This window comes from Antennarius striatus, chromosome 10, assembly GCF_040054535.1.
Source record: "Antennarius striatus isolate MH-2024 chromosome 10, ASM4005453v1, whole genome shotgun sequence".
Classification (NCBI taxonomy): Eukaryota; Metazoa; Chordata; class Actinopteri; order Lophiiformes; family Antennariidae; genus Antennarius; species Antennarius striatus.
Window position 1 is genome coordinate 8,356,218 of NC_090785.1, and position 24,924 is coordinate 8,381,141.

Sequence of the window (24,924 nt, forward strand, 5' to 3'; positions counted from 1 at the left end):
AAAGTCAGATTTATTGATTGCAAAGTATAAATGAGTCAAACGACTAAAAAAGGGAAACACTGATTAAAATAAAATTCAATGATCCATACAAAAGCAGATTCACTTTTGTGATCATAATCTGCATAATCCATAGGAGACTCTGTGTAATGAGTGGGTCTGAATGTCTCTGGGCTGCATTCAGCATGTTTGAACTCAGTCCTGTGAGTAATAACTTTGGCATGTTTCCCTCCATAACTCATTTCGTGCTTTACATTTTATATGAGGGTAAGAAAGTTTGCTCTGAGGTTGGAGCATTAAGTCTTATATAAACCATGAGGACACACCGTGTGAGCCGACTCAATAAAAAATGCTACTGTAAGAGAAAGAATATGTGGATCATCTGTGAGGCACATGCTGAAACAAACATGGCTCATTCAACAGTGACCTTTAACCTTCAGGTAAAGGTTTATCTTGACTTGGATGGTCAGTATGTTCAACAGTTTGGATCGCAGCAGGAAACATAGAATTACTCAGCACATGTATGATATAATAGTGTTACTATCATGGATAACAAGGCTAGGAATGTGATCACGGTGCCAACATTGAAATGAATTCAACTGTGGCTCGACTGGTTCTAAATGATCAGAAACTGAAGGAGGAAAATGTTGACCTCCATCTGGTAGGTCAACTCCCCAACCCAAATACCTTTCAGTGGAAGAAGGGGCAGAATAAACAGAATTTCACAAGGAACTTACGTTTTTTTCTTTCCTGCTTCCTAAACTGAATACTGTAGGTCCTTTTTCTCCAACAGGAGATGTATGGAGTCATAAATAAGGTTTATTGCAGAAAAAGTGATAAAATGAACAAATGTCCATCCATCCATCCATCCATCCATCCATCATGTTTTGCTTTTTAGTGCACGGTCATTGTATTCTAGAGCTCCTCTTTTAACTCTTCCCCAGTCATTCCTGGGGGGTATTGAAGCATTCCTGGGGTGGATGAGACGTGACACCTCTCCAGTGAATTCTGGGTATTTCCTGAGGTCCAATAACACTCAGATGACATTTTAAAAAGATAAAACATCCAGCATGATAAAGATTATATCATCCATGAAGTAGAGGATGTCTGGAAATGAAAAGCATCCCAAAATAAGTGTTAATGAGCATCAGATCAGATTAGACTTGATTTAACTTTATTGTCATGGCATCACAGGTACAAAGCAACTAAATGCAGTTTGCATCTAACGAGAAATGTGAAAGAGGCAATCAAATAATATATGGTCATAATACAGAGTGCAAAATATGAAAAGATGTATAAATATGATCCTACATGAATGTCTGTGGCTACATAGAAGCCATGACTGTGAAATATACAGAACATTCAGGAGGTTTACTGAAAACTTTTCAGGATTTTTTAGATTCTTTTAAATCTAGACTTTGGCTTCAGCCTAGAGTAACTGGAGGAGTCCAAGGCTGGGAGGTGAGCTAGAATAAATGTTTCCATCAGTCTCAGCAGTCTCTGGATGTTTCCTTCCATCTCTGCTCTGTGTGGAGGTGATATTCAAAGTTGAAGCCCTTTACAGTAACACATCATAAAGACCTGGAAAGCATGTGAGGTACTGAGAACGATTCAAAAGTTCACCTCCATGACGTGAAGTTATTTCAATATGATTCAGTCATCTGGGTGTATTGTTTTCCCTAATGAGCGCAGAAAAGTGATGTAGAGATAAAAAAGAGAGAAGCAGCAGCTTCTGAACACCCTGAAGGGTTGATTCCACCTCCTATCAGGGCTTCTGTTTTCACATGTGGTCCTCCAGACTGTCATTGTAGAACAGACTCAAGGGAATACACACATGACAGTAGAGTCTGATTTAATGATGGATGCTGAATGAAAAGGCTTCTCTGTAATCCATGCTTTGACTTGTTTCTAATTCCTACATGCCGAGTCAAGTGTCAGAGGCATTAGCAGCCTCTTTCTACTGTATGTGCTCACCTCTGTGTGTGTGCGTGTGTGTGTGTGTGTTCACAGCTGGTTTTAATACAGCTGGTGATAAGAAAACAGAAACAGTGAGGGGAAAAAGGGATTCAGTGAGAAAATAACAGCTTACAAATACCTGTGACCCATCAGCTGGTTTCTATTCATCTCTTTACAGTATAAAATTAATTAGTACACTCTTGAAAAAAACATGAGCATGAAGTCTGTATCAGAGGAATAGTTCAATATTGTGGTAAATATGCCTGCTGGATGTCAGTCACCTTAATGTAGAGCACGGAGTGGAAACATCCCTACTGCCTCTGTCAAAAGGTGACAGACTGGTTTTACAAAAGGGCTACAACATACCAGGGAAAAACAAAAGTAAATGGTGCATGTTGTTTATTTCAATATGGTATAAATTATAATATGATAAAAGACATTTAATCATAAGCATCATCACTTTGTCCTTATCTGCAACCTGCAACTTGGTTATTGTGATCAGAAGGTGAGGAGAGAATATGATGAAAGGTTATTTTGTAAAAAAAAATGTTGATGATAACATGTGTGAAGAATGTGTGTGTGGTGTCCTTCAGTGTGACTGAACTGCACACGGGTCCATTGTGATCTGTGTCGCCACACATCCAGGGATTTTGCCTCAGCTGTTATGTTTGGGATAAATAATGGCGGGTGGTAAAAGCACACATACTTGCCAATGCTGAAGTCGTGTGCAGCAGTCCGTCACTTCAACCTGTCCTAATTCAGTGCAAGTGTTGTAATTATAGGAGACAACGTGAGCTGAGACGACGAGGAAGTCAGATTCACAAATTTGAAACAAGAATCTCACACAATCGCAAAATACAAGTATTTGTGTGGAACAGTTTAGCATTAATTTAAAAGATTTATAGCACCGCCTAGAGTAGAGGTGTCAAACTAATTTTCACCGAGGGCCAAATCAGCATAATGGCTGTCCTCAAAGGGCCAGATGTAACTTATGAATGTAACTAAATGTAACTCAATGTAACGTAAAATAAATGTAACTAGTCCTTAATGTTAAATAACTCTGAATTTATTACTTATTCAAGTTACAAACATTACAGTTACACAGACTTTTTTTAAATTTCTCTCTTATAACTTAAATCCTTTTAATTTGTCAGGTTATTAAACAACAAAACTCCATCAATCAAGGATCAACCTATTCAAGTGAATAAAGAAAAATAACATCAAACACAAGTTAGGACATTAATGAATTGTGGGAAATGTAGTTTTTAGTAAAAGCACACTTTTGACCTACAGTATTTATTATAGACACTCTGACTTTTAATGCTCTCACAAGCCACATAAAATAATGTAGCGGGCCACATTTGGCCCCACGAGCCTCGAGTCCGACACATGTGGCCTAGAGTGTGCACATTATGATATATTTGTAAATATTCTATGTCTAATATAACATGATCATATACATATCCTAGCCACATACAGTACAATTGAACAAAGACTTTTTAAGATTAAATGATTCAACACTTTTCTGAAACACTAAGTTCACTAAATCGGCTGACATTCCCTTCTGTTTGTCTCACAAGGGCTGGTGCTGTCAAATAAGTCAGATTTTGCAGGATGCTTTGCATGTGCTGTTGAACTCATGTCTGTGTTATTGTACTTGAGCAGCATTCTTACAACATGCCGTTGCCAAAGTGGGAGACGAGCCCAGAGAGACCAGCAGTGGCTGGACCGCAGCCTGCTGCAGTACACCCTAACAACTGGCTGCACGCGTCCTTCAGCTCATGTCGACCACGTGAAGCCATTCCTCCTGCTGCAGCTATGAATGTGGGGGATTTTAGCAGCACAGATTTCAACAGAGTGCCTCATCAGACACTCAAGCTAAAACACTGCTGATGGCTTCTGGGGTCAGCTTCTGTTTAGGCTTTACTTTCCACTGAACTCTGTCAAAATGCTGTTCAGCAAGAGCAAGTGGAAAATGTGATAAGATGTAGAATGACAAGCTGTTTCAACACAATAAAGGTTTGGAAGTACAGTGTGTTAGAAATATGTGGTTGACTGCACTTTTCCAAAGGTGCATTGCCAGTGTCAACTGGAAACCTGGACTTTATACAGCGACGCATCAGAAGCAGATTCCTGAGGCAGATGGGAAAAAGAGCTCAAGATCAGCCCAACAGAAAAACATTTTTTTAAAATCATACAACTGAAAGACTAAATCAGTTTTAACCATTTCTGAGTTTTCTGCTTGTTTACATTTAATCCATGTTCATCTGATGTTTTACAGATTGGTTTTGTCACTTTCACTTCTGTCAGTGCATTAGTCAAAGCAGCAGTGTTGATACTTCCATCCCATAGCAGGCCCGTCAGGCAGCCGTACGGAGAAACACTGCTACCTAGAGGTCTGTAAGTAAACCTACATTCAGTCTGATCCATGGTATGGTCCAAGCACATGTACATTTTAGCAAAATGACTCCTTCACACAGCCGTGTGTGGTGACCGTTGAACACTGGTACCAGCAGAGCTCAGGTTCACCAGGATGGCCTTGGTGGTGATCCTCACTATCCTCCTGGCCACAGGCATCACCTTTGGCTTCCACATATACAGTATTTTCTCAGATTTTTTCACAACACGGAAATTCATGTATTTTATAATACGTTATACTGTTTACTGTAGTAACTGAAATTTGAAAAACATTCAGCTATGGGTTTATATCTCTCTTGACTCGTGAGCCTCCACAGTCCTTGGAGCGCTCCTTCATCTCTGCCATGACTTTCCACAAACCAGCTGCAGAGACCTGCTGTTTTCACCTGTCGAGTTGATTAAAGCAGCCGCTTCCAACAATTCAGTGTAATTGGGATGCTCTAGAACAGCCTGTACTATTTGGAATTGACTTAAACTTCAGGTTTTCCCATAGGCTGACAGATTGCGAAAAGTATGAATAATTTTGGATGTGTCACTTGTTTTTCAAGCCTAGATAAAAGTTGAGAAATATTTTTTCCACGATGCGTCTTACACATTAACTTATCTTTTGGGTTTCTCTTCCAATCAAGAAAAAAAGTTACTTTTATTGAACAAGCAAGTTAAGTCAAAATGAGTCAAAGGCTGAACATTTTTATCAGCTGCAGTTGAAAGATATTACCTTGGATAATGAAATTTTAAAGCCTAAATAAAATGAATCTGAATTATACTGAAAAAGATGCTAATATAGCCAAGTCCTGCTGATATAGTAAAATAAAGAATCAAAACTTGCCTTATTTAAAGATTTATTAATTTATAATACAAGCTTTTATGTAGACCACATTGCATTTTTAGTTTTTACATTTATTCATACCGAGCTAAACGTCATAGCAGTGACACTGATTGACGAAACACAAACCAAAGGACACTCAATGGAAGGAATCAAAGGGTCTCAGACTGTTTCTAAAGAAACCACAGCCCATCATTAATCCCAGTGCACCACCTTTTTTTTTTTTATACAACCACATGCCCTCACTAGTTCTCAAAAAGTATGCCACGTGCATATCGCATCCTCAGCCGCACTCATACGCAAACTCACCCACACTAAAATCAAACAAATACCTATACACGAGATAAAAATCGATATATTTAAATTTCAATATTAATGATATTACTGAATTCCACAATAAAAGGCAAACAAATAGTAAAGACAGCATTCAAATGAAAAGGAGGTGAAACACCAACATCTTTTTAACTCTGCATACACATAGGAGGATCCCCTCCGTCTGTCTGTTTTACGGGTAGTTGGTCGTCTCACAGCGATGACACTCCTTAAATTCTTCAACCGCTTCGTCTGTCTGCGCTTAACTGGCCGGAAATGTCGTCTCCCATTTCCAGGGAGCGCGGACAGCCTAGCTCGAAAAGTCAAAGCCAGAGGTGCAAACAAGGGAAGGTGAGCGCACACGATCAACCCACCAAGTACTTTGACGTCTTTACAAGCCTCACAGCTCCTCCTAATAAAAGTCTTTTTCCCACAGGTCCTATGCCAGGACCAAACAGGTGTAAGGAAATGGCACAAATGCCACCGGTGGTGATACAGACCAAACGGTTCAGTTGGTAAGAGGCAGAAACAGTCTCATGAGGAGAATGGCACATTTTCTACCACACAGGGAATTAAGCTCTATTTCTGTGACCAAATAAAAACATTTGGGGAAAAAAGGTGAAACACAATTAACACTTCTGAATTAAAAGAATGGTTAAGTGCAACGAGAGGGTTAGCATCATTCGGTAAGACCTGGGGAGGAATCAGTGTGACTAGTAGGAAGGGATAATACCACACACATCCTTTATAGAAATACTGTCCATGAGGAGTACAGAGTTCCTTCCTCACTACGTATGAACGTTTTTTAAAACTTGTCCAGCAGCAAACGGGTGAGCGAGGGAAGGTGAAGTCATGATCTTCAATGAGAGGAATAACAACAGCAACTTCTGCCGATACAGTAACAGTGTGTGTGTGTGTGTGTGTGTGTGTGTGTGTGTGTGTGTGTGTGTGTGTGTGTGTGTGTGTGTGTGTGTGTGTGTGTGTGTGTGTGTGTGTGTGTGTGTGTGTCTGTGTGTCTGTGTAGGGGGGTTATACTGGCACAAAAAAGCTTCAGATTTGACAAGTGCCTAGCTAAAGCCAAACCAACCAGAAGTCCTGGATTTTATTCCAGATCCAAAGCTGACAGGCAGGAGAGACTGGGGTGTATGGATGCTAATATGTTTGTGTATGTGAGTGTGTATGTGTGTGTGGGGGGGAGGGGGATTTCTTTTGCTTTACAAGAGGAGGCAGCAGTTGCTCTCTGTGGTTTTTTCTCTGTTCCTTTGACCTACAGAGAAAGGACAGCAGAGGCATGAAGTGAGATAATCACACCACAGACTGAGTCGGATGAGGTTGAGGGCAACGGCGGCAGCAGCAGAAGCAGCACTGCAGGATTTATGTGAAAGGTCAGTTAAAAAAAAAAAAAAAGCTACGTGATTCTGATGAAACCCACTGCTTTACACATTTTTTTCTATCAATGCAATTTCATGCAGAACCACAAACACATTTATTTTGCATTATGTAGCTACAGAACTGCAGAATGTCTGACCTTACTTATTCTGCTGCTGTAACTTCAAATGTTACTACTTCAATCCCATTTCATATCTAATCATGTATGTTGATATTAATAGTAAACTGATAATTCTGAAAAGCTTTTAATTAAAACAAGTGAAAAAACAAAAATCAAAAACGATGCTCACCATGAGAGTTGGGCTCCGGAAGAGTCTCTCTGGCAACCAAGTGCATGACGGTTGTTCGGCCTGGTGGTAGCTTTAGGGCTTCAAGCAAAAGAAAGATTCGTTATTTATTATCCATTATCATATGGGGGAGGTTACTATAAACTCCTCTTTATATAATGTTATACAGTGCTCAGACAAATGATTGCCTTGAAAGGATGACGCAGCAAATCTAATTTGACCCACATGATGATGGGGTTTTTTCAGTCAGTATCTGATCTGAATCTGTTTTCATTCAGATATGTGTGGACCAATCTGACGTTGTTATTTCAGTCCATTTCCAGTCAGATTAGTCGGGACTTACCTATTAGGGAACATTACTTTATAAACTTCTATAAAAGAGAAATGATTTGTACATTGGATGAGAACGGATGTTGATTAGCTGCTGTGAATGCAAGGTGATTAACAGTTAAGTAAATGTGTTTAAAAGGAGATGTTAAACAAAGTGCTGCAATGAGGCTGAGCCTGACGCTCTTCGTGTTCATCGAATTATAATAAGTGTCTTAAATGAGATGGACAAACAAATTCAAACAAGCTGTGACAATGACGGTGTCTTTGCTCAGTGACTGCCTCACCTCCCAGGGTAACGTTGCCATGAAGGAAGCGTCCCTGAAAGATGAGGCGGAGAATGCTGGGACTGCTCACCCGCTCTTCTTCCCATCCTGTCACAGAGCACAGAAACAAGGGGCGTCACTTACAGCGGGCACGGCTGTACTGGATGTCTGAGACCACCTCCAGCATGAACATGTACAGACGTTGAAAAAGTATACCAGTATCAGGTACTGTCAATGAATTTAAATCAACAAAGAACAGGATTAAAGAAAACTACAATTAAGTGTTAAGATCAGACACAAGACACATACTGAGAAAATTTTTTTCAGATAAAACTAGAATACCCTTTTATTATTTTATGCCTCAGTGGACCCACAGCGTTGGATGAAGATAATCATCCGTCCACATTTACAACACACTTTAATATTTGAAGATGTACAAATCAATCTGCTGGACTTGTAAGAAAGCCTATCAGATTGCTTTAAACGCCTTTGAATAACCATTACCTGGATGAATGAGAACCTTCAGACATCCTCCATTGTTATTGAAGTCACATCAATGCAAAAAAAATTTTTACCTATAGAAAGACAAACAACATTTGAATAATAATAATTTTTTTAAAAAGGATTACCTGCAGGCCAGTTTTCAAATACATGCTTGGCGATGTCTGTGGCCGAGTCATTTGGGGAGAAAGTGAAGTCTTGCGTCTTTCCACTGACCAGGATAAGGCGGAGGTTCACCTACAACAGCAAACAAAGACAGCTAAATCTGAGCCCTTACAACAGTTGTATTAATGCAAAGCCAATGCAAAACCACAGTTCCATTTGAGTTATTCTTCATTTTTTGTGGTGGAATCTCTCAACTTCCTCTAACCTCTCCAGACATGGGGTGACCTTCAGAAGGCTGTGAAGACACAGGCATTCCAGTCTAATGAGATTTATCCGCACCAGATCTCCACCCTTTGACTGGGCAACTACATTCATGGAGAGCATAAATCAAAGTGAGCCCCTGTTCCCAGAGATGACAATGGATATGGGTGGGGCGGGGGGGACGGACGGCAAGCTTTAGTATCAAGGCACTCCAAACTTCTCTCCGGGCTGTTGGCCTAATGCGATAACCCCAGGTGTCCCAGACAGCTCTTGGTCATGCTATTAAATTTACATGGCCAGTGCGTTTCTCAGAGGGGGACAGTGCATAAGTGTGAGGGGGGGTCTTCAAGAGTGGGGCTCTCTCTGAATTGCATCCTCAGGGAAACTGCATAAACCAATGTTAAAAAAACAACTACAAATTAAGGCTGGCTCATCTAACATAACTTAAGGAGTAAATACTATAGCAACAACAGGAAATCCTTAGATTTAGACTTTTGTTGAAAAAAATCAACAAAAGGAACAAACTTTAGTGTTCATACAAAAGCACGAGTAATGCTGAATTCTGGATATTCCAGGATTATATCCTAGACTGAGGACTACTCCTTAAAGCAGTTATCAATACTGCAGGATTTACATTCATATTTATGTCCACTTATTGTATTCTGTCTATACAGTCAGCTCAGGGTTGAAACAGCACTTCAGTGTGAATTGTTTATTAAGGATGTAATTTCAAATTCATATTGGAGCCAATATACAATGACAATATTCCAATAAAATAAAATCTTTCCACAGCTCTACTCACATGTCAGAATTGACAGATGGAATTCAATTTCATTTTTATTTGCCTTTTCTTTAAAGATGGCACATGGACTGACTTTGGCTCACAAATCAGAGGGGTAAACAAAGAGACTTAACCGTGAGGTGTGACGTCAGAGAGGGATGACCCCACTGGTTGATCTGTTTACAAATGCAATCCTCCCCCGGTGGTCCTCCCCTTCCCTCCCCCCCATGAACCGAATAACCTCAATAGAGGGTTACCTACCCATGTCGTCATTAACCGGCTTTGTTTCCATCCCTTTCATCCCCAACTAAATAAAAATGGTCAAATCTGCCTGGTTACTCGTGGCATAATCTTACATCACAAATGTCCTTGAGGTTATCCAATCCAAAAGAAGATGTTAAATCCTAAAACTGTTGCAAACTTCCTTTTTGAGAGCAAACATTGCTAACAACGGCTTAATCTCCTCCCCCCCCCAAAAAACATCAGCAACAGATGATCCATCAAATCCTGTTGTGCCATAATGAAGATTTTTACCAGATAGATAGATAGATAGATAGATAGATAGATAGATAGATAGTGAGATAGATAGATAGATAGATAGATAGATAGATAGATAGATAGATAGATAGATAGATAGATAGATAGATAGATAATCCCGGAGGAAATTGTATGTAGGTGTCTAGTGTAAAACAAATTAGGCTTGAATAGTTTTTCTATTCTAACAGGAAGGATGTGTGTTCCACATAAATAGTATACTGTTAGTACATATTAAAAAAAAATACTGTCAACTTTAAATATTCTCTGCTGATTACTTAGGCAATTGATTGAGTGGGTTGGATAAGAATGGTCAGAAAATCTTTTTTTTTTACAAAGTCCGTCTTGGTTTAAGTGGTGACATCTTCAACATGTTTATATTTGCTGGACCAATGTAAAAACAAAAGTGAAATAAACTTGTAAATCTTCAAATTGTTAAGGTAAATCTGTACGAATAGCATTAGATATGAAGGAATTTTATATCTATCTGATAAGACTTGCAGGTTTGACAACACTATGGTATACGAACAAAAATAATCTGCTATTTCTGTTCAGTCTGTAAATGCATTTTGTTCATTCCTATGATGGGGTTGGGGTTGGGGGGGGGGGCAGAATTTATTAGAGGGTACAATCAATTGGCATTTAAACCTTGAAAGGAAAGTAGGGCAACGTTTTAACTGGGATTAGACAGATGGTGGTCACAGAAACAGCAGCCACTGTCCCAGCTAAGTGTTTCTAGTCGGTGGCTAATCCATGAACACCCACCCCCAACTCAAAAAACAATATTATTTTAATTTGGGGAAACATTTCATATGTTTACACTGAGATTTAGATATTTTCACGCAGCAGCAACCCATGCACCAAAGCAGAGAGAACACATGCCTCCAGTAAACCAAGATTAGCATCTTAGCTCTGTGTTGCTACAGGAAGGTAACTTCAGACCCTCACTCACCATATCGAGATCCCTCTGGGTGGTCATGGCTCAGGAAGCGGGGGGGGGGGATGCCGTGAACGTGGAGCAGAAGACGGGGTTGGTGTGCTTCAGCTGCTGAAGACGGGGCCGCGACCCTGACACAAGCAACACAAGCACCGTGAGGCTGCTTCCTGCAGACCACCATCACTGAACTGCACTTCACGTAATCCGTTGTCGGACAAGCTAACACGATGCTAATGTTACAAATAACACTACAGCATTGTCAATCCAGCGCCAACCGTGCACACGATTGAGCAGTCAGGTAGCTATAGTTGGAAATCACATTCTGCACCAAAAGGTTTCACTCAAACACCTTTTAGCTGCTCAGAATAGCAAACGTAGCTCGACAGGCTAATAGCTGAGGTCTTCTCACGTCTAGCTAGTGGGATGATGTTACTAACATCAGAGATGTTGAACGATCGCTCATCATTAGTTGGCTCGCAGTAGGACATCAGCTAAACTAACGAAAGAAAATTATTTTAGCACAACAGCTAGCATTGATGTTTCTCGCAGTCCTGAAAAGAGAGCTTTGCTAAGGCTTTTGCTAAAGCTAGCATTAGCTTCTGTGTTTGTGGCTATCTGCTGGCTAGCTAGCTACCTAAATGTCCAATGCTATTCGGTGTCTCGTCGACCTCACCTGCATTTGATAATTATGATGGAATTTTACATTCGGTTGAATTGAGGAATCAGCGGGAAGCGCTTTTCATGAAGAAAATACCGAGTGTAGTTGGATATCGTTGAGTCTGAATATCGGTGCCTAATGGACGGAAAGACGCCGGATATCAGCTGGTTGTAAACACAGAACGACCGCAAAGACCACTGGGAATTGAAGTTTACAATCATTTAATGGCTCTCCATTACGTCATCGTTAATGTTAAAAAGTAGTGTATTGTTTAACTGCTTTCATGACAACTAGAAGGTCACTTTACAAAATATTAAAACTAGGACTAAACTAAACTAGGACAGACAGACAGACAGACAGACAGACAGACAGACAGACAGACAGACAGACAGACAGACAGACAGACAGACAGACAGACAGACAGACAGACAGACAGACAGACAGACAGACAGACAGACAGACAGACAGACAGACAGACAGACAGACAGACAGACAGACAGACAGACAGACAGACAGACAGACAGACAGACAGACAGACAGACAGACAGATAGATATGGATGAGAGACAAGGTATACCCCAGACAAGTCGCCAGCGTATTGTAGGGCCAAGTAAGACAACTGGCCGATATTATTTCTTAATATATTTTCTTATAATCTTAGATATGAAAACATGATAATTTACTTTCTTTAAAATGTCATATTTATTATTTGTATCCTGAAATAACTTATTTTCCTAATGTAAAATTATTCTGCAGCATGAACTGATCATTTCAGTTTCCTGAATTTTAAGTCTTCTTTTGCATGAAACAGGATTCTTAATTCAGTTACAGTCAACTCATCGTTTTGGTTAACTTCAATTAAAACAGAACTTTGTCTGCCTATTCAACTTGTGGCTCTACTTAATCAATCCATGAACCTTCTCAATTTCATCCAAGATATAGATCCAGTCAGTGATGAAGGATCAGATATCACCAGGGCTCAAATATCACATACAGTGATCCAGCTTTGGGGGCATAGGTACAAAATCCAGTGCAGGAAAAGCTGCAGAGAGCACGTCCTCTCTGGTTACATCCCGCTTCAAAGTGGTGATGTATTGTAATTGTCAGTGTTCATGTGTTTGTCCGTCCGGTCGCCCACTAAATATTTTCGGAACCGTTACAGATAGAAAGATGAAACAAAAAGCACATTACTCGGGCGGCAAACGGGATGGAAATGAGATGATGACCTTGACCTTGAGAAAACTAAGTCAAGGTCAAATCTCAACTTTTGTACACTCAGAAACCGGCTAAGATAGAAAATGAGAGGGAGATGGCCAGTGTGAGTAAGACCATGGATCAAAACTAGTGCTTTGATCAATGACAGTAGGTCTGAGCACACTACCTTTGGTTTTTGACCTACGCAAGAAGGTCAGGATAAAACTTTGAATTTAGGAGTGTCGCGGGATGTTGCAGTCTATGACTGCCTTGTTTATAATGCCGTTGAATGTTAGTGACAACCACACACTTGTGTCCGTTTCACGAAGCAGGTTTAGTGGAAACTCTGGGTATATTAATCCTGAAATGACAGAAACCCAGGGTTTCCGGTTTTACAAAGGGAGCTAGATGTGGGGAGAACATGCAATGCAATATTATTTTATATTCCAGATCATATGTGATGCTGCAGACTACATTTCTGATGTGGATATGAAAAGTATTCTGGGTCGGTTCATGACTCAAGGATGTATGGTCTTACCTTAGTAACAGACTGTAACGTGGTCGGTAGCGTTACAATAACTCACTTATCTCTTTCCTTTAATCCAGTCAAATATATCCACTAAACATCACAGGAGACTTTGATGGCTTTTATCGAGGACAGGAGTTACTGAAAATCTAAAAGAACTAAAAGAACTAAAGCAGTTTGCCCTATTATCAAGAAAACCATGCATCAGTTCTTGATTCCAGTTCTTATATAATATAGGTATATGCATGGGTTTGAATATTCTTCTTTCGAACTTTGTTTATAAAGCACAAATGCCGATTTACTCCGTTATGTGAATAAAATTTTTAAAAGTTTAAATAGGTTTCACTATTCCACAGAACTTAATGTAGGTGAGAGCACATTTATGTGTGTACAAAGAGCATTATGTTGGCGATAAAACAACTGAACAGTCAAACATCTACTTAATATTTACTGGACAATGACAAACATAATCGAAATGATGAGGTAAACCCATGAGATGAAGCAGAAGTCTGACAAGTATGAACAATGTTTTTGTACTTCATTCTCAGCTGCTGTGCTTTTCTCCCCTGCTGGATTACACCTAAATAAAATAAATAATTAGACTACCATTCATGCTGTTTACCTCTGTAATTTTATCGTGATTACAATGTACTACATTTAAACTTACACATGACTCCCATGTTATCTCTCTCTTCTTTGCAGCTGCAAAGCTGTTGTTTTTTTCCAAAAATGTACTCAAAATCTTCATATGCATAGACTAAAATCTGTACTTTGACTGCAGATTGTTTAAAATGCAGATTGTATAAAATGTTATATACCCGACTGTCTCATATAATCATGATATCAGTGGTTATTCGTATTGTGTTGTCTGTGTTAATTTGGAACAAAAAATATTTCCCCTCAATCTTGAAGAAAGCAAAAAACAATCCAGGATACACAACTGCTCCTGGATCTACTTCAGAAATTAAACTGTTCTATCTCTTCTTTGGCCTAAGATCCACCCTTGACTGAAGTTCAATCAAAATCTGATTACAATGTTCTGAGACATGCAGACAACCAACCAAACAAACAAGCATAGGTAATTACGTAACCTCTTTCAGCTCTTGCTTACAAAGGTTGCTTCTATGATAATTTTCAAATCTCTTGAAATCAAGATTTCATAGACTAATTTCTTCTCCAAAAACTAAATAAACTATTAAAAAATACATACAATTCTCATTTGATGGGGAAATCTTTGGGCCCCTGTTTTCTTTATGTCATTTCTTTCTTCGCAGTGGCTCTCTGTCGAAGTTTTAGCAACAGATAACCACAAATAATTTAATAATATCTCCACGGTGTGAACAATCATAGAAAGATGTGCTATCATCAACACAAAGGTCTTGACTTACTTAAAATAAATCTTATTTACATTATATTCATATTATTTATATTTGAATATGATTTTGCACTATGTAACAGTCTCGATGTTTAAGCATTTTTTCTGAAGAACTTTCTTTTTTAAGCCTGTAATTCATTGAAAAGTCAGTACAGTTGAAGTGTGACGGGCAGAACAACCAAAGAAGATGCATCCACTCATATTACAGATTAATTACACTGATTTTTATATGGCATAGATTTTCAAACACATACAGTACATGTTTTTACCTCTTTGAGGATGGTCTTAAATCAGACGTACAATATGTGTTATGTGATCTATAAAGAAATGACTTTTCAAACTTCATTCAGACAACACTAAAAAATAAGCTCCTTTTTAATGTCCCATGTGGTGAAACACTTGTATTCTGTATTTTAGGGCACACATCAATTGTATATTTTATTTTCCTTTTGATATTGCATTTTTGTGAATCTATATTATTGCAGATGTTTTGCACAAATGATATACAAATTATACTTATATAATTTTGATTGTTTTTCTTCACATAAAATAGTGACATAGTGTTCATTTAACTGCAGAATGAGAAATAGCAGCCTTACACCTATACTTAATTGTACCCCAAATTGCAAACATTCTGGAAAATTGTCCTGCATGAATAGAAAATAATGGAACTATGATTGAATTAGATCCAGTATGGCCTCTTCTTTATCATAGAAAAGTCTTGTGACGTCTGTTTTCTCTGTGCAGTGAAATATGCATGACTGAAATGTACTGTATTTTACATGCAGCTTGCAGCATCTCCATATGTAGACTCCACTAAGCCTTCTGACTTGCTAAATAACTCCTCAGGATGGTTAACTACCAAACATCAAAACTCATGGTCCACTCAGACTCAATGTCCCCCGCCTCCCTCTTGACTTGGGTGAAGTTCTGCCGGAGGTGGGAGTTGAAACTCCCTCTGACAGGGGATTCCGCCAGGTGTTCCCAGCAGACCCTCACAATACGTTTGGGTCTGCCAGGTTGGACCGGCATCTTCCCCCACCATCGGAGCTACCACACCACCGCGTGGTGATCGGTTGACAGCCCCGCCCCTCTCTTCACCCGAGTGTCTAAGACACGACCAAAAAGTCGATCATCGAACTACGGCCTAGGGCGTCCTGGTGCCAAGTGCACATATGGACACCCTTATGTCTGAGCATGGTGTTCGTTATGGACGATCCGTGATGGGCACAGAAGTCCAATAACTGAACACCACTCCAGTTCTGATCGGGGGGGGCGTTCCTCCCAATCACGCCCTTCCAGGTCTCACTGTCATTGCCCACGTAAGCATTGAAGTCCCCCAGCAGAACGATGGAGTGCCCAGTGGGAGCGCTCTCCAGCACCCCCTCTAAGGACTCCAAAAAGGGTGGGTACTCTGAACTGGTGTTTGTTGCATAAGCACAAACAACAGTCAGGACCTGTCCCCCCACCCGAAGGCAGAGGGAGGCTACCCTCTCATCCACCGGGGTGAACCACAATGTACAGGCGCCAAGCCGGGGGACTATAAGTATACCCACACCTGCTCGGCGTCTCTCACCATGGGCAACTCCAGAGTGGAAGAGAGTCCAACCCCTCTGGAGAGGACTGGTACCAGAGCCCAAGCTGTGTGTGGAGGTGAGCCCGACTATAACTAGTCGGAACTTCTCTACCTCACACACCAGCTCAGGCTCCTTCCCTGCCAGAGAGGTGGCACCACCCAGCTCACAGTGCACCCGACCCCTATGACCCCTCCCACAGGTGGTGAGCCCATGGGAAGGGGGACCCACGTTGTCCTTTCGGGCTGCACCCAACCGGGCCCCATGGGTGCAGGCCCGGCCACCAGGCGTTCGCCTGCGAGCCCCACCTCCAGGCCTTGATCCAGTGGGGGGCCCCAGTGGCCCGCGTCCGGGCAAGGGAAAACGTGGTCCATTGTTTTTATTCATCATGAGGAGTCTGTGAGTCGTCCTTTGTCTGGTCCCTCACCTAGGACCTGTTTGTCGTGGGTGACCCTGCCAGGGGCACAAAGCCCCAGACAACTTAGCTCCTAGGATCATTAGGACACACAAATCCCTCCACCACGATAAGGTGATGACTCAAGGAGGGGCATACAATAACCACGCAGTGAAAAGTCGACCTTTATGTACAGTTCTTTATCATTTATATGTTCTTTCATTCCTAGGCTTAGAATGGGAATTCAGGCACATTCTGTGACAGTGATTTAATTTAGATGAGTGTTTTCACATCATAAATCAAAACAATATTTTTGTTTTTTTTTACAAAACGCATGCACATATTCTGGAGAGTTACATCTTAAATGTACAGTAAAGTGGTGAAATAAAATAATTCCTTTTGTCTTTGCGTCAGTAGAATGTTCCTCCATTAGTGGATCTTGAATAGTTACTGATATTCTCTTAAAGTCTTTTTTACAGAGTTAAATTATTGTGATCTTAAAACTGGAAACACCTTAACTACCTTTAGTCCTCTAGGAGTCGGAACACATTCACGCCTAATGGCTGTTACATAATAGATTATTTCAGGTACAGGTTGCCACTGTTTACGCCGGAGTTGTCACACGAATGACTCGGTTTCCCAGAAATCCACATGACGCATGCGCAGAAGTGATCGCCTGACAGTGGTAAACAGACGTCAGAAGGGAGTCTTCGCCTCGAGTCAAAACAAAACAAAACAAGTCAAAAAGAGAGAGAAAGAGTGAATATTTCAGGCGCTACAACGACAGAAAGTTGTGTAAAAGTGTTCGGTGAGTAGATGAGGCAACTTGGAGGAAGTTATCGGAGGCAGCTCATTGACTTTTCCACGGATTTTAAACTCTGTAGTAGCCGAAGCTTAACCAGCTAACATTACGGGGCTATCGTGCTATTTTCAAAGTACGGCGAGTGGGAACCGACAGACCCCAGAGAACGACCGACTTCACCCAGCCCACGGTAACACACTTGGGGGGTTTTCACCAAACCGTGGGGAGCTTTTCTTGTGAGCTCCGGGCCTCGATCGAGGTTGTTTTGTTTTTGTTTTTTCTTTTTTCAGCCGCTACTTCGAGCATCGTGTGCGGCGGCAGGACCGTGGATGAACATGGCAGATGGTGACATACGCCTGGACGCAATGTGGCGGATCGCGCAGCCTTGAAGCGCAGACTTTTTCCTACGAACGTTTATGTCATCTTTCCTTGTTCCAGATCGAACACACAAGCCTGTTAAACATTTAATCCAATCCGCCCTCTCTTTTACTGCTATCGGACTTGACGTTTCTTCGGTGCGAAACGCAAGGCCGAGCGCACGACGGCCAGCGCGTCAGGAGCGCGTCTGAAGTGTCGTGAGGCTGAACTCAGTGTTTGTGGTGTAATCAGCTGCTCGTTGAAACCACTCTGCCCCGATCCGGCTGTTGGCTGTTTCAGGACAACTTGGGGATAGTTTAAAAGTCGGCGCTGAAGTTTTGCGGCATGTGCAGCGCCTGAATATCACGCTGTTTACAAGTGGAGACGCGGAGGGGCTCTGAGACGACTTTTTTTTTTTTGTAACTGTAATCAGATAATCCCTGTTTGTTGTCTTCACAGCCTTACAGTAAAAAAAAAAAAAAAAAAAAAAAAAATCCCGGGTTTCGATGTTATTCATATTGGATTATGTATAATTTTAACCTTTTGGTACGAAATCTCCTTTTGTTTTAATTTATTAGTGACATATCTCAGTTTAAAGTATATAATTTACTCTTTTGTAAATATTCAAATTGAGTGTTAATCTACAGGAAACTAATTGTTTTGATACCTTTTTTTAAAAAAAAATGCTTTTCAGGTGAGTCGTGTAGATGCAGATGTTTTAATGCTTGTTGTCACTTTTGTTTTTATCTCATTCGAACAAAGGACCTGTCATCACAACAGTCCTTCACTCGGTACAAATCGGAAGGTTTATGATAGTTACTATTAAGGAGATTATTTGGGTTCCCTAATCTCCAATCTGAGGATTAACCGAGGCTATTGGTGTGTCCAGATTATTACGTCTCTATTCTCGGCCCCTCTGTTTACACCCCCGCAGGGACTCGAGCATATTGTTTTTGTGTCGGGAACTTTTTTTTTTTAAAAACTCATCCCGATCTAAAAGTTATTTTTAACATTTAAAAGTCTGTTTTAAGCGGTCAGGTCTTTTTTTTTTTTTGGTTGATCTGACGTTTAGCGGACTATCATGGAGGAAACGTCGATTCCCCCCATTGACCCAGATTTCGAGCCGCAGAGCAGACCCCGCTCCTGCACGTGGCCCCTGCCCCGACCGGACATCTCGGTTGTCAAACCGGAGGGCGCGGACGGCACGGAGTCCGCCGCCGGGACCCCGCCCGCCGACGAGGACAAACCCGAACCGCAGCAAATCACGTCCGAGCCCGAGAAAGCCGTCGCGTCCGCCGAGGGAGGACTCGTGGCCGGCGGGGGCGGAGCCGGCGCGACGCCCCGGAAAGGATCGTCCCGACGCAACGCGTGGGGGAACCAGAGCTACGCGGATCTGATCAGTCAGGCCATCGAGAACTCACCTGAGAAGAGGCTGACCCTGGCGCAGATCTACGAGTGGATGGTGAAGACGGTGCCTTACTTCAGAGACAAAGGAGACAGCAACAGCTCTGCAGGCTGGAAGGTGGGTGCTGGGGTCGTGTCCCTTTAGAGTGCATGAAATGTAAGAGACCCACTGGGAAATATGAAGAAAACAGTCACAAGTGGTGGAAGATTTGTCGATATTGATAGATAATCACAGTTTTAGATAAAAATGTTAACTTTAAATTTTTCTAATGTTTTTTTTTTGAGTATTTGAGGATGAATTAATGAGACATTAAAAAATGAAATCATGAAAAAATTATGGGTGGTCATGCAAAATCAAAAATTATCACGATTTTCCATCACACAGATGAATCAAAATCGATGTCTTAATTCTGAACTTTCTGAAGATTAAAATATATATTTGTAATATATATTTATGGGGGGTTTGGAGGTAGAGACACAAGTATTTAATAAGTTATACCAAGTCAGAAATAGATCTGGATTGCAATTAGACAAAATAATATTTTGTTGATAACTCGTCAAACACTGATGAACACATGACTCCAGATGCTAAGACCTTCTGTCTTGGGCCAAGGAATCAGGTGGCCTGTCTTCAGCTGGCAGGCAGCAGTCAAACTGGAACAATGTCGTCATGGCAACACAACCCAAGTCTGTGCTGCGTCCGGGTGCAGCGACACAACGATCGGCTTCAGCGTCTCCGAGTGCTGTGTGGTTATTTGTATCATCAGTCATCCCAAAACGTTTTTGCATGTTTACTTTGAAAAGAAGCAAAATAAAATAATTGCTTTTAACTCATTCTCATAGTTTGATAATATTTTTGTAGTTATGATTCCATTTTTTTGAAGGGATCAAACAAGGAAAGATATATATTCACGTGTAACAACTGTTTTCCACAATTATGTTGTAAAATTAATTTTGCTGCATTGATTTACAGCTTCTCTGGGGCGACTTGACCAGATCCAAAATCAGCACTTTACACAATTTAATATGCATAATTTGATAAGTGAATCATTTATTTGTATGTCTACCCATGCTTTGGTTTTATTGACTCATTCTAGAGTGTGATAATATTTCTATGAGTTGCTGGATGACGCTCTCTTCTTAATCTACATTCTTTGTGTCTTCCTTTCTTCGTTTTTGTTTTCAGAATTCGATTCGCCACAATTTGTCACTCCACAACAAGTTCCTGAGGGTTCACAATGAATCAACAGGCAAGAGCTCGTGGTGGATGCTCAACCCAGAAGGCGGCAAGACGGGGAAAGCTCCTCGCCGCCGGGCCGCCTCCATGGACAACAGCAGCAAGCTGCTGAAGAGCCGCATGCGGGCCAAGCAGACCAAGAAGCAGGCAGGAGCAGCCAGCCTGGGGGGGACTGGGGGGGCGCTCCAGGGGGACGGCAACACAGGTTCAGCGGGCGCCGACAGCCCTAATTCATCCCAGCAGTTTCCCAAATGGGGGGTCAACAGCAGCAGCCCCTCGTCCCGCGGCAGCCTGGACGACGCGGACATGTGGACCACCTTCCGCCCGCGCACGAGCTCCAACGCCAGCACCCTGAGCGGACGTCTGTCCCCCATCGCCCCCGGACAGGAGGACGACGACAACCTGCCCGAGGACTCGCTGCTGGGGAGATACACAGCCAGCAGCTTGACCCCCACCCTCACAGAGACCCTCATGGAGGACCTGGATCTGATCGACGGCCTCACCTTGATGACCGGACAGCAGGGAGGGGCGAGTCCCAGCACTGCCCCGCCGGCGCCTCCCACTCCACTCCCGTCTGCCTCCACCCTGCTGCCTCGTGGCTCCGGCTTCTCCACCTTCAATCCGCTGCAGCCCTCCAGCCTCCCCCAAGCACCCCCCCACACCGTGTCCCAGACGTCCATCTCTCCGTGTGGGCCCGGCAGCAAGGAGCCGTCCACCTTCAGCAACTCCCTCTTCAACCCCATGACCAGCCCCGCCTCTCGTGGGAGCGGCCATTACAGCCCCCACGTGCCTTCCAGCCTGGAGGCTCTCCTCACCTCCGACTCACCCCCTCCCAGCGATGTCATGATGACCCAGGTGGACCCCCTCATGCCCAGCCCTGGAGGGGTGGGCCTGATGGGACTTGGCACTTCTGTGGTGGGCGTACGGTCCAAACCCAATCAGCTGCTGTTGGGGAAATCCCTGGAGCCCAACGCGGTGGCGCCGATGCCGATGCAAGCTCAGATGCAGGCGCAGCAGCATCATCTTCATCACCAGCAGCAACAGCAGCAACACCAGCATCACACTCGCATTGGGTTGGGGATGATCCTCTCAGGTATGTCTCAGGACCCATCGCAGCTCTCTGCCCTCAAAGCCCAGCATGCCTCAGTGCCCCCCCTGGCGCCTCATCACGGCGGGCCTGTGGCGTCGGCGCTCCCCAGCATGAGTTTGCAGGGGGTGACTCCGTTCGGAGCGCCGTCCTTCTTCCAGACCACTCAGGACCGACTTCCCACAGACTTGGACATAGACATGTTCACCGAAAACCTGGATTGCGACGTGGATTACATCATCAACAGTGACCTCATGGACGGAGATGGCATCGACTTCAACTTTGACCCCATGCCACCTGGAAGCCAAGGTTACGCCGGGCCTGCCACCACGCAGAGCTCCGCTCACAACTGGGTGCCCAGCTAAGTCCTCCACTGACCGAGACGAGTCTGCCAGGTACGCCGACAGCTCTCACACACCAACACACAGATAAATGTGTCAGTAACGGTTTTTATGACGCTTTAATGAGTTCATTGTTTACAAGTTGGTAGAGAATAATCATTATTATTATAGCAAATGCAAATCACGTTTTCCTCAGACAACAACTTTAATGTCAAAAATAGATTTTATTTCCAATGACAGGAAAGAGAAAAGCAACAAATCTTCAGCAGCTGGAAGTAGAAAATGGATTTTTAGTTCAATAAATATTTTAAAACGATGAGGGTGGGTTTAAAGAAATGTGGAAAACTTGACAGTTGGTTCCTCAATTACGATTTTTCTGTCAAATGTTCTTTATGCTCCAGATTTTTATCACTTTTAGTCTGAAAAGAAACTTTCTGATTTGTTTAATTCATTAATCCATTTGGATTGAGACTTCATTTGCATTCATAAACTCCCCACACACTGGGCGGGTGAGGTCAGAGGTGATTCTCAGTGCATCTCTTTCTGTAATCTGGATTTATGAGCCAATCAGTGAGAGGAATGACCGTTTAATCATCACCTTGTTTTGCAGATTAGATCTCCAAAGTTACAAGATGACCTCACAAAATGACCAGTGCATTCCTCCCCACGCCGGGTGGACGTTCTATTTCCCAACACAACACTTCTCTTGGACTTCAAAGACAAAAGCAGACATCTGTGATGCCACGTGCCAAGGAATGCAGAAGACAGGGAGGAATTTCAGGCATGAGTTTTCTCCCTTAAACAAAGAAAAAAAAAACATGCAAAAAAAGGTGGTGATTTTTTTTTATTTTTTTTTTATAGTGAAAGACAAACTAACTCCCCACTGGTGGGACTTGTTCCTTCAGAATACACCAGAGTAGATATAGGGTGTATGGGGACTGTGCTTTTCCAAGAAACGGCCAGATCTTCCATTGACACTAGCCTCGTGTGGATCCTCAGAACAAATGCCCTCTGATTCTCCGGATCGGGAGCGCTGACCCGTCACCCCGCAGGAGTCGGGGAAGACTTTGAGGATTGTGACTTGAGTTTTGAACAGCTAGAAGATACAGACTGGCGGTATGACATGCTTGATTCAACGTTTGCTACACATCTCGCCCCATCCTGTGGTCGGACCGCGATCACACGTACCATTTTGATTTGTCATGAATGAGAACATTAGATAAAAGATTCGAGATCTGCAGTAATGCATTTTTTGGTGTTAAGGTAGATGTCAATTAGAGGTCGTTGGGTTTTTTTCATCCCATATGTGCAGTTAAATAAACAAAATGAAGAAATGTGATTTGATACACAGGGCATTCAAGGGTAAATGTATGCCAACAAATGACTGGTTGGCCTAGTATTACTTATCTCAGCAGTATGCCTTTACTGACACATGGTCTACCTGATGATTCCTATCGAGTATGCATTTTTCAAAGCACTTACGTTCCCTGCATCACAGGGATCCTGGACTAGGAGCATATATCCGCTTTAGGTTGCATCATTTCACAAAGACAAAGTTTGAATCCTATAGAAAAATGTGTAATGGTACACGTTGTACATGTTCATGTACATGATGATGTGCTATGCAGACTTATTAGGACAAGGAGATGAAATCTTGAAAGAAATTTGAAAAATCTCTTGAAGGCTTTTTTTTTTTTTGCCCTTTAACTTTTTCCTGACATTTGGTCAGGGGGTGTGTGAGGGGACGTGGAGGTCAGACTATTCTGTCACAATTTCTTAATTATTCAGTAATTATTTTGTTCGAGAAATTAAATCACTGTGTAAGAGGTACAAAAAAAGAATATATTTGATTATAGTTTTAATATACAGTTTAGATGGAGGTAACAAATGATATATTAATACGTATGAATATATTACTAATGACAAGTGATGTTTTATACATTGGAAGAAGCATTTGCGGATCGTTTCTAACGGTAATTTTCTATACTTTTATTTTTGTAAAGGATGAAATGCATGTAGAATTTTTACATAACCAAAGGAACACTAATCTTTGCATGGCATTTAGCGAGTGTTTGGTCAGGACACAGTATCAAAGTGTACATAAGCTTTGCAAAAAAAAAAAAAGAAAAAAAAAGAAAAGAGGCCTGTCATTTGAAATTTATTTTGAAATATAAGTGAGGCAAAGTGCATCAATACTTGACCATTGTAACTAAACTTCCCGGTGATCTGCCTCATTACTTTTTTGCATTTGATTGTGAATCCAAGTAAAAGAGAAAAACCTGCGCTGAAATCTGGCGTGGCGAAAAAATCTTCTTTGTCCCGTTTTTCGACCTGCCGAAGAATCGTCATCTCAAAGCGAGACTAATACAACCATTACCTCTCAGGGTCGCTCGGGAGAAACCAGACAGGAAAGCAGCCGTGCACAGATGTAATCAGATCATGTGACGACAGCAAAAAATATTTATTCCATTTGTTTGTTCCCCTGTCGGCGCAAACTGGAACCCAACAACGCCACGTCTCTCCTGTTTTCCTGCAGGTGTTTCTGCCCAGTCGATCTCAAATTCTCAAGACTTCCCTTCTTTTAGTGAAATGTATCTTAGTATCCAGCCATGTTTATTAGTACCAGTCTATCCTTTGAGGGTTTTTATGTTTTGTTTTGACTGCCAATATTTAAAACACTATAGCATGACTTTACTTTGTAGAAAGATGAATTTAATTTCTGTCCCCCCCGAACCCCACCTTTTAAAATTTTTTGTGGTTTGTGTTTGTATTTAATTTTTGTTCATAACGTTAAACCTTGTTGTGATCAGTAACAACACCCCATACAGTTCAGGCTCTTAATATTCATCATTTCACTGTAGATATGTGAATGTTAGCCTCTGATTTGTATAAAGCACTCTATTTCCATAAAATGTTTTTATTTGTAATGGTGCTAGATTTAATTTGTATTGTATGCTGGGGATGTGCCAGGATACAGTGGGTGCATATCAGGGCTGTTTGAATTTTCTGTGTAGAACACAACAATTTTGTTTGTCTTTTATCAGTCTCTCCAATTTTTTTCTTACCCCAAAACGGTCAA

At 41.8% G+C, this 24,924-nt stretch overlaps 2 protein-coding genes across 4 annotated transcripts; one reads left to right on the forward strand and one right to left on the reverse strand.

Moving 5' to 3' along the window:
• Window positions 1–5,200: 5,200 nt before the first annotated feature.
• Window positions 5,201–11,713, reverse strand: ubl3b (ubiquitin-like 3b). The gene is made up of 6 exons (XM_068325499.1): window positions 11,571–11,713; window positions 10,913–11,028; window positions 8,408–8,516; window positions 7,800–7,886; window positions 7,189–7,266; window positions 5,201–6,776 (listed from the first exon to the last, which is right to left on the reverse strand). Exons 2-6 carry the CDS (start codon window positions 10,937–10,939, stop codon window positions 6,724–6,726), a joined length of 354 nt encoding a protein of 117 aa, XP_068181600.1. The 5' UTR covers window positions 10,940–11,028; window positions 11,571–11,713; the 3' UTR covers window positions 5,201–6,723.
• Window positions 11,714–17,279: 5,566 nt separating this feature from the next.
• foxo4 (forkhead box O4) lies at window positions 17,280–22,593 on the forward strand. 3 transcript variants are annotated; one of them, XM_068324909.1, is made up of 4 exons: window positions 17,280–17,609; window positions 17,710–19,298; window positions 20,367–21,899; window positions 22,456–22,593. In XM_068324909.1, the coding sequence occupies exons 2-3, from the start codon at window positions 18,858–18,860 to the stop codon at window positions 21,867–21,869; spliced, it is 1,944 nt and encodes a 647-aa protein (XP_068181010.1). In that variant the 5' UTR covers window positions 17,280–17,609; window positions 17,710–18,857; the 3' UTR covers window positions 21,870–21,899; window positions 22,456–22,593. The 3 variants fall into 3 exon arrangements, with proteins under 3 accessions (XP_068181010.1, XP_068181011.1, XP_068181009.1); XM_068324910.1 differs by having other exon boundaries at window positions 18,849–19,298; XM_068324908.1 differs by having other exon boundaries at window positions 17,280–19,298.
• The last annotated feature ends 2,331 nt before the right edge of the window (window positions 22,594–24,924 follow it).